Genomic DNA, 9,443 nt, shown 5'->3' on the forward strand with positions numbered 1-9,443 from the left:
TCGTTCTGATCCAGGATGAAGACGTTGACTGTGACATTGTTGCTTAGTGACGGAGTTCCAGAATCTGAGGCAACAATTTGGAACTGGAAAGTTTTCAGCGTTTCAAAGTCAAAACTTTTCAGCGCCGTAACATCTCCACTTTCCGAATTAATATTTAAAAACAATGCCATACTGCCTTCGCTGTTATCCCGATAAACGTGATATGAAATACGCGCATTATCACTATCATCACAATCGGACGCCTTTACTGAAAATAATTGTGCACCTAAATCGTTATTTTCAGTGATGTAAAATATGTAAGGACTGACTGAAAACTGAGGCCTGTTGTCGTTCACGTCTGATATCCCCACAGTTATTGTCTTTTCACTTAAGAGTGATGGAACACCAGCATCCTTTGCAACAACTGTAAGTTCATAAAAATACCTTTCTTCTCTGTCCAGCAGTGACTTGGTCACTATGGCGTACATATTATCTTGGAGGGATGGCGATATAGCAAATGGAACATCCTCAGGTATGAAACAGGAGACTTTCCCACTGGGACCTGAATCTAAATCATTCACGCTGATCAAAGCTACTGTTGTTCCAATCCTACAGTCTTCGGGAACTGACTTAGAAAATGACGTGACTTCAATCTCGGGTGGGTTATCGTTCAGGTCGATTACCTTTATTATCACACTTTTGTCTGTTGATAAAGGGATTGTCCCCTCATCAGACGCTCTTATATCAATTTCATAGCGTTCATTTTCTTCGTAATCAATTTCACCAGTGACTTTAATTTCCCCCGTGCTCGAGTCTATATAAAACAGTTTTTGCAGTTTGATTTCTACTTCCTTACCAAAAGAGTAAACAATTTTACCGTTTGCTCCTTCATCTAAATCTGTGGCATTCACCCGTATGACTAACGTGCCGGGGGATGCGTTTTCATTCAGCATAGCAGAGTATACATCTTGTGTAAAAACAGGTGCATTGTCGTTAACATCAAGTACCTCAATCAGTATTTGCGTTGTTCCCGACTTTGGCGGTCTCCCCCCATCAATAGCGGTAAGGAGAAGCTTGTGCTCTCTCGCAGCCTCTCTATCTAACTGCTTCTGTAAAACTAGAAATGGCATTTTACCATCATCTCTATCTTTTAACTCCAAACGAAAGTGATCACTGTGACTCAGTTTATACTGGTGAACAGAGAACTGGCTACCGTCTGGGTCTCGTGCAGGTTGGAGCTGAAATCTTGCACCCGGTATCGTCGATTCAAATATTTCAAGTCGTTTCTCTTTCTCTGGAAAGATGGGGGAGTGGTCGTTTACATCCACCACCTCTACGGTCACATAATGGATTTCCAGAGGATTTTCTAGCACTGTTTTAAGGTTTATTACACAATCGAGTCTTCGTTCGCAAATCTCTTCCCTGTCCACTTTCCTGCTCACATACAGAACACCGTCGTCTTGATTCAAATGAAAAAGGGGTTCCTTTGAACTGCCAACAATGCGGTACTTTCTTTCCTTCAGCGTAACCTTATCAATCCCCGCGTCTTTCGCAATGTTTCCAACAACACTTCCTTCTTTAACCTCTTCAGAGATGGAATATCTGATCTGAGCCGAGGCTTCGCTCCCAAACATCACCAATGCCACCGCATAGACTATGCATCTCCATCGCTCGATCCACGTCCGCCGTCCTCTTTGTTCCATTATGTGCAGAATAAAATTACGACTTCAGGATCAATTATTGTGTCGTTTACAAATAAAGTGCAGCAGGGTTCCTTTTTAACCTGCTCTCCATAAATTAAACCTATCTGTGCACACCACCGAGAACGACAAGCAGCTGATTTCTTATTTAAGCTCGTTGCACGAAATGCCAAAATACAGGGCTGGAACAGCTGGTGACGACAAAAAGACGAAAACATTTGTAATTACACCGACACCATGCGATATATAACGTTATTGCAGCACCGTGAACCTAAGAAATGAAATAAAATCAACTAAATTCAAGCAACAAAACTATTTGGCAACTGCAGGAAACAAAACAGCGTTCTGCTAAGAATAAGATATATTATCGATGATTTGTAAGGTTCCTTCTTTGGAAATCTATATGAGTTATTTCTGTATTATTTCTAATAAAAAGGCTTGTAGAACTGAAACAACTTTCAGCACTACGGACAGCAACACTACCGACCACAGGCAGACGCACACCGACAAAGTCTGATACACTTTCAGCACACATAAATGTTATGGGAATTAAATAAACATGCGCGTTATAGATTTAACTATCCAACGACAATAAGACAGCATTATATGTATTAAAACACGGTGTCATTATCGATAATGACTTTTAAACGTCAGAAATTGCGCCATAATTTGCTCTGAGCACGCCCATCATTCTAAAAGGTCATCACTGTGGTTTCCTCATTTGGAAAATATAGAACACCCAGTAACTTCAGTGATACAATTCAGTTCCCCGCAATTCCTTGAAATCTGCTACAGTTTTGTCAGGGGCCTCTAAAGTGGGAAAACTACCAAAGAAATGTTTCAGGTGTTCTAGTTCTGAAAAGCAATTATTTTTTTCTTGAATTTTTAAAATTAAATCTTTCATGTTCAGTCGAAAGGTTGTCTGTTTCTGATTGATTAGATATTTTCAGTTTCAAAGGCAAAAGGGATAAAAATTAACATTAAACCACAGCACACTAACTGTAGTTTAATTTATGATTTTAACAGATCACCACGTTACTTGTTAGCAAACACATACAACAACGATCTCATTAACACACACAGCTAGTTTGGGTGATGAATACACACTACAAATTTATGTTCTATTTCTATTCAGCTGTGATAAAGAGAAAGTTTAACGCAGCACTTTGAACATATTTATATCAACGGAAATCAAGCTCTAAATATGTTGAGTCAGGATTTTTTTGGAATGTCTGAGAATTGTGAACTACTCTCAAAACAGCTGTTTAAATAAAGTCTTTCTTACCTCTTCAGATGTGCGTCTCCTATCAGGAAGCACTAGAGTATTTGCATGGCTACCCGGAACTATGGTAGATCCTATACTCATTCTGGGTCCAACTAGCATGTACCGCTTCTCTCCCGATCTGTACTGGATGCTGTGACACAGTGTCCCATCATAATTAGTCTCTGGCAAATATTTAGAAGTATAGTCTGTGGATTTGGAGCACTGCATCGCAATCAGAACGATGATGCTGACGAGAAAAAGTACAGAAACTGCGCCCAAAGTTATCATGAGGTAAAATATCACGTTACTGTCCTCATCATCTTTTGCTGCACTTTTAACATCAGAAGCTGCAAAAGCCTCTTTGGGCTCCACAAGTTTGACAATCACAGTAGCTGTTGCTGAGAGAGAAACGTTGCCGTTGTCTTTGACCAGTATGAGTAGTTTATGCTCAGCCTCGTCTGTCTCTGTGAATGAGCGAAGTGTTCTGATCTGTCCTGTATAGCGGTCCAAAGCAAAGAGACTGTGGTCAGTAACTTCCTGCAGTGAAAAGAGCAACCAGCCGTTATATCCTATATCAGCGTCATAGGCTCTGACTTTAGTCACCAAGTGTCCTGCGTTGACGTTTCGGGGAATCTCCTCCACGCCTTGAGCCGAACCGTTGGAGCTGAGTGGATACAGGATGACTGGAGCATTGTCGTTCTGATCCAGGATGAAGACGTTGACTGTGACATTGTTACTTAGTGACGGAGTTCCAGAATCTGAGGCAACAACTTGGAACTGAAAAGTTTTCAGCGTTTCAAAATCAAAACTTTTCAGCGCTAAAATTTCCCCATTTTCAGAGTTTATGTTTAGAAATGAAGTGACTTTATTATCCTCACTTCCATCTCTGATAATATGATAGGAAATGCGCGCATTGTCATTCTCATCACGATCAGAGGCTTTAACAGAAAACACTGAAGCTCCTGGACTGTTCCCTTCAGTAATATAGAAAGTATATGGGCTGAGTGAAAACTCTGGACTATTGTCATTCACATCGGACACCGTAACACTTATTGTGTTTTCAGATGATAGCGATGGTTGGCCACAGTCTTTTGCAACTACTGTTATTATATATTGTGACTGTTTCTCTCTGTCTAGAGTTGTCTTGGTTACTAATGAATACATTTTGTCCTGTAAAGATGGTGATAAAACAAAAGGGACATCATCAATTACACTACAAATAACCTTTCCATTGACTCCAGAGTCCAAATCATTTACACTGATAAGCGCTACTGTAGTTCCAGGTCTGGAATCTTCTGGGATAGAGCTGGAAAATGATGTAACCTCTATATCAGGTGCGTTATCATTCACATCAACTATCTTAATAATCACGCTTTTTTGTGTAGCCATTGGAGGCAGGCCTTTGTCTGATGCCTGAATTTCAATTTCGTATCTGTCTCTCTCCTCATAGTCTATTAACCCTTTTACAATGATCTCACCTGTTTTCTGATTAATATCAAAAAGCTTAAAGAATTTACGATTCACGCCATTGCTAAACGAATAAACCACATCCCCGTTGGGTCCATCATCTAAATCTGTTGCGTTTACCTGAATGACTGTTGTATCTACCGGAGCATTTTCATGAAGCATCACTGTGTAAACATCTTTAGAGAAAATGGGGCCATTATCATTTACATCTAAAACACTGACTAGAATATTCATAGTACCCGATTTCGGAGGTTTACCCCCGTCCATGGCCGTTAGTATGAGCGTGTGGCTTCCTGCAGTCTCTCTGTCTAAAGATTTTTGAACAATCAGTACAGGTATTTTACCGTCGTCTCCTGAGTCTTTAACTTCCAAACGAAAGTGGTCATTAGAGCTAAGTTTATACTGCTGAAGAGAGAAGGGGCCACTGTCTGGATCTCGTGCGGGTTGCAGCGGAATTCGCACGCCTGGTAGCACAGACTCAAAAATCTCCAGTGTTGTCTCTTTTTCAGGGAATGTGGGAGAATGGTCATTTAAATCCACCACTTCTATAGCAACATAATGAACTTCCAGTGGGTTTTCTAGCACCGTTTTCAAATTTATTGTACAAGTACTGCTCCGCTCGCAAACCTCTTCCCGGTCGATTTTTCTCCTCGCGTACAGGATCCCGTCGTTTTGATCCACATTAAAAAGAGGATCTATGGCACTAGTTACAATCCGGTATTTCCTGCCTTTTAGTGTGCTTTTCTCTAATCCCAAATCTTTTGCTACATTTCCAACCACAGTTCCTTCTTCAACTTCCTCAGAAATGGAATATCTTAATTGAGCCGATGCCACACCGCACAGAAGCATAGCGATCAAGCACACAACACTCCGTCCTTTCATCCACGTTCGGTCGCATCCTCTTTGTCCCATCATTAAAACAAAATTAACCAACTCTTCGCGGTGTAAGTCACAGTGTCATAAGAAAAGAGTCCAACACGCACATACCTATGAGATGCTTATTTCAAAAGACGTAACAAATCCGGAAAATTTGTAAAACGATCGCAGCATCCATTCAACTTATTCTGTCTGTAGGGAACCGAGGAGATAATAAAAATGTGGAACCCTAATGCAATGACGACAAGATACAGTCTGTCTTTTGCCAGCACACTGACACCGTGCGAATTCGTTGTGTATTGCAAGAAAGTCAAAATACTGCAGCTGTTTCCAGGTAATTCTAAAGGAGCATCTTTATTTACTTTGACTTACAGGCTTAGAGGAATCTGAAAATCACTTTTCCTCATTAGCTAATTAGAAGGTTCTAAGTGGAGACAGTATAATTACATTCTGAAAAACGTTAGATGTTTCCAGATAACTACAGATGTGAACTACTCTCAAAACAGCTGTTTAAATAAAGTCTTTCTTACCTCTTCAGATGTGCGTCTCCGATCAGGTAGCACTAGAGTATTTGCATGGCTTCCAGGTACTATAGTAGATCCTATACTCATTCTGGGTCCAACTAGCATGTACCGCTTCTCTCCTGATCTGTACTGGATGCTGTGACACAGTGTCCCATCATAATTAGTCTCTGGCAGATATTTAGAAGTATAGTCTGTGGATTTGGAGCACTGCATTGCAATCAGAACGATGATGCTGACGAGAAAAAGCACAGAAACTGCGCCCAAAGTTATCATGAGGTAAAATATCACATTACTGTCCTCGTCATCTTTTGCTGCACTTTTAACATCAGAAGCTGCAAAAGCCTCTTTGGGCTCCACAAGTTTGACAATCACAGTAGCTGTTGCTGAGAGAGAAACGTTGCCGTTGTCTTTGACCAGTATGAGCAGTTTATGCTCAGCCTCGTCTGTCTCTGTGAATGAGCGAAGTGTTCTGATCTGTCCTGTATAGCGGTCCAAAGCAAAGAGACTATGGTCAGTCACTTCTTGCAGTGAAAATAGCAACCAACCGTTATATCCTATATCAGCGTCATAGGCTCTGACTTTAGTCACCAAGTGTCCTGCGTTGACGTTTCGGGGAATCTCCTCCACGCCTTTAGTCGAGCCGTTGGAGCTGAGTGGATACAGGATGACTGGAGCGTTGTCGTTCTGATCCAGAATGAAGACGTTGACTGTGACGTTGTTGCTTAATGACGGAGTTCCAGAATCTGAGGCAACAACTTGGAACTGGAAAGTTTTCATTGTTTCAAAGTCAAAACTTTTCAGCGCTAAAATTTCCCCATTTTCAGAGTTTATGTTTAGAAATGAAGTGACTTTATTATCTTCACTTCCATCTCTGATAATATGATAGGAAATGCGCGCATTGTCATTCTCATCACGATCAGAGGCTTTAACAGCAAACACCGAAGCTCCTGGACTGTTCCCCTCAGTAACATAGAAAGTATATGGGCTGAGTGAAAACTCTGGACTGTTGTCATTCACATCTGACACCGTAACGCTTATTGTCTTTTCAGATGATAACGGAGGCTGACCTGCGTCTTTTGCCGTTATTGTCAACTCATATTGTGACTGTTTCTCTCTGTCCAGAGGAGATTTGGTCACTAATGAATACATTTTGTCCTGTAAAGATGGTGACAATGCAAACGGAACATCGTCACCTAATGAACAAATGACTTTTCCATTCACTCCAGAGTCCAAATCATTTACACTTATAATAGCTACTGTAGTTCCAGGTCTGGAATCTTCTGGGATTGAGCTTGAAAATGATGTTACCTCAATCTCCGGTGCGTTATCATTTACATCAACAATCTTAATAATTACACTCTTTTCCGTAGTTAACGGAGCCAAACCTCTATCTGACGCCTGAATTTCAATCTCATATTTATCCTTTTGCTCATAATCTAGCAGACCTTTTACAGTTATCTTTCCTGTTGACTGGTCAATATCAAAAAGGTTAAACACATTATTACTCACACTGTTGCCAAATGAGTAAACTACCTCTCCGTTCTGACTGTGATCTGGATCAGTTGCATTCACTTGTATGACTTCTGTACCTACAGGGGCATTTTCATTGAGCTTAACCGAATAAAGATCTTTTGAGAAAATGGGCGTGTTATCATTCACATCCAAAACATTTACCAAAATGTTCATGTCTCCAGATTTTGGTGGCTTCCCCCCATCTAGTGCCGTTAGCACCAATGAGTGACTGTGCGCTGCTTCCCTATCTAGTGCTTTTTGTAAAACCAGTATAGGTATTTTACCATCATCTCCTTTATCCCTCACTTCCAAACGGAAGTGGTCGTTGTGGTTAAGTTTATACTGCTGCACAGAAAACTGACCACTGTCTAGATCCCGTGAAGGTTTTAACTGAAATCGTGCTCCGGGTAGAACGGATTCTGAAATCTCCAGTATTTTATTTTCCTCTGGAAAAACTGGAGCATGGTCATTTATATCTAGCACATCTACTCCTACGTAATGGACCTCCAGTGGATTTTCTAGCACAGTTTTAACATTTATCACACACGTACTGCTCTTCGCGCACACCTCTTCTCTGTCGATCTTTCGGCTCACATACAGGATACCATCGTTCTGATTTACGTGGAAAAGGGGTTCAGCACCGCTAGAAACAATCCTGTACTTCCTTGTTTTCAGTGTGCTTTTATCTAATCCTAGATCTTTTGCGATGTTTCCAACAACCGTTCCCTCGTTAGTTTCCTCTGAGATTGAATACCTTAATTGTGCCGACGCCAAGCTCCACAAAAACAGGACAACAATGCAGATGACATCGCGTCGTCTCCCCATTCCTTTCTCATGTCCTCTTTGTTCCATGGTTACACCCGAAAGCATCAGTGTCACTTATAAGGGCAATCCAGCACTGCAGCGATCCAATACAAATCGTCCATGAGTAAAGAACAATCACCCTTTTCCTAAAACAAGCATAAGCACGAACAGCGTATTCCCAAGCTCAGAAACGACTGCTTTAATATCCAAACCGGGACGCTATCAAGAGGCTCAATCAAAATGCAACGATAGAAAACACATTTAATGCTGCCTCTTTTCACTATACTGACACCTTGTGAGCAAAACAATCACTACAGAAAATCAGAACTATGTGAAACTTAAATCGAAAGATCAAACTCATGTGTTATTCTTATTTTGAAGTTTTCGACATAAATTGAGGGGTATTTGTAAATAAATTATAAGGTAGTGCACTCTTGAAAAAACGCTCAAAGAAAAAAAGTATCTGAAAGTGTGGAGAAGATTCCCTCTAAATGACCAGTAAATTAAATTACTTCATGTCATTAAATTTGATTTATATATCATATCAGTTACAGCTAATAGAGCTCTGTTGGGACTGTTTACTGTGAAGTGAGCATAAACATGGTCAGGACCATGGACAGCACATGCAATAAACTTCAAGAATTTCTAGCTACATTTTGTGGCAATATTACATTTCCTACACAAGTCACCAGAGGAATTTTAACTTTTTGTAGTCTATTGCTACAGTACATTCAGTCAGTTTTGTTTGCAGACTGATCTTATCTGCCACTACCAGAGAAAATATGGTCATCTTGCGTTATGAAAGATAATGTTCAAGAAAAAGGACATGAAGGTGGCAAGACAGCTTGAAAAGACAGACAATGACGTTTCGTATATTTGTTCTTGTCCAGTTCAAGCAACTGAGACCTACTAACCTCCTAATCATAAAGGAAAATGTAATGACCAACACACAAAGTTTGCCAAGGTAAACAAATGAGTACCCCTTTTTCTAAAAGTATGCTAAGGCCATAGAAAAGTATAAACCATAGAGTATGCTTGGTCAAAGAAATAAACAGTATTGTGCATAATGTTAAAAGTTCTACTTAAAAGCAGCAAATCCATGTCATGCCAAATCATCAAAAGAATTCTTAGTTTTACCATGATCACAATCTCGTCATCATTTTGACTAAAAAGTTATCCAACTCAGTGAGACTCAGTGAAACCTATTCAGGTATATTAAAAAAAAATTCTTTCTTTCTTTCTTTCTTTCTTTCTTTCTTTCTTTCTTTCTTTCTTTCTTTCTTTCTTTCTTTCTTTCTTTCTTTCTTTCTTTCTTTC

At 40.1% G+C, this 9,443-nt stretch overlaps 3 protein-coding genes across 5 annotated transcripts in view; all 3 read right to left on the minus strand.

Moving 5' to 3' along the window:
* Positions 1–2: 2 nt before the first annotated feature.
* LOC121811776 (protocadherin alpha-6-like) lies at positions 3–1,695 on the minus strand (the record flags this gene model as incomplete). Its single annotated transcript, XM_042226977.1, has 1 exon — positions 3–1,695. A coding segment is annotated over exon 1 (1,680 nt), but the record flags the coding sequence as incomplete, so codon positions are not given.
* Positions 1,696–1,734: 39 nt separating this feature from the next.
* The window catches only part of LOC102303179 (protocadherin alpha-3), a 31,329-nt gene continuing 23,620 nt past the window's right edge, over positions 1,735–9,443 (minus strand). Inside the window, exons 3-4 of one of the 3 annotated variants that reach the window (XM_042226944.1) lie at positions 5,773–6,248; positions 1,735–2,920 (exon numbers count right to left, since the gene is read on the minus strand). In XM_042226944.1, coding sequence (XP_042082878.1) covers positions 5,784–6,248 — 465 coding nt within the window. In that variant the 3' untranslated portion in view covers positions 1,735–2,920; positions 5,773–5,783. Of the gene's footprint in view, positions 2,921–5,772; positions 6,554–9,443 lie in introns of those variants that run through there. The other 2 variants (XM_014338544.2, XM_042226945.1) reach the window with 2 other exon arrangements.
* On the minus strand, positions 2,919–5,325 carry LOC102305013 (protocadherin alpha-8). Its single transcript, XM_014338546.2, has one exon. The coding sequence runs from the start codon at positions 5,323–5,325 to the stop codon at positions 2,932–2,934; it is 2,394 nt and encodes a 797-aa protein (XP_014194032.2). The 3' UTR covers positions 2,919–2,931.

This window comes from Haplochromis burtoni, unplaced genomic scaffold (assembly GCF_018398535.1).
Source record: "Haplochromis burtoni strain Fernald_Lab_line unplaced genomic scaffold, NCSU_Asbu1 Contig_236, whole genome shotgun sequence".
In the NCBI taxonomy this organism is placed as follows: Eukaryota; Metazoa; Chordata; class Actinopteri; order Cichliformes; family Cichlidae; genus Haplochromis; species Haplochromis burtoni.

Coding starts and splice junctions, on each gene's coding strand:
- LOC102305013 (XM_014338546.2), bottom strand. CDS start 5,325: ATGATGGGACAAAGAGGATGCGACCGAACGTGGATGAAAGGACGGAGT.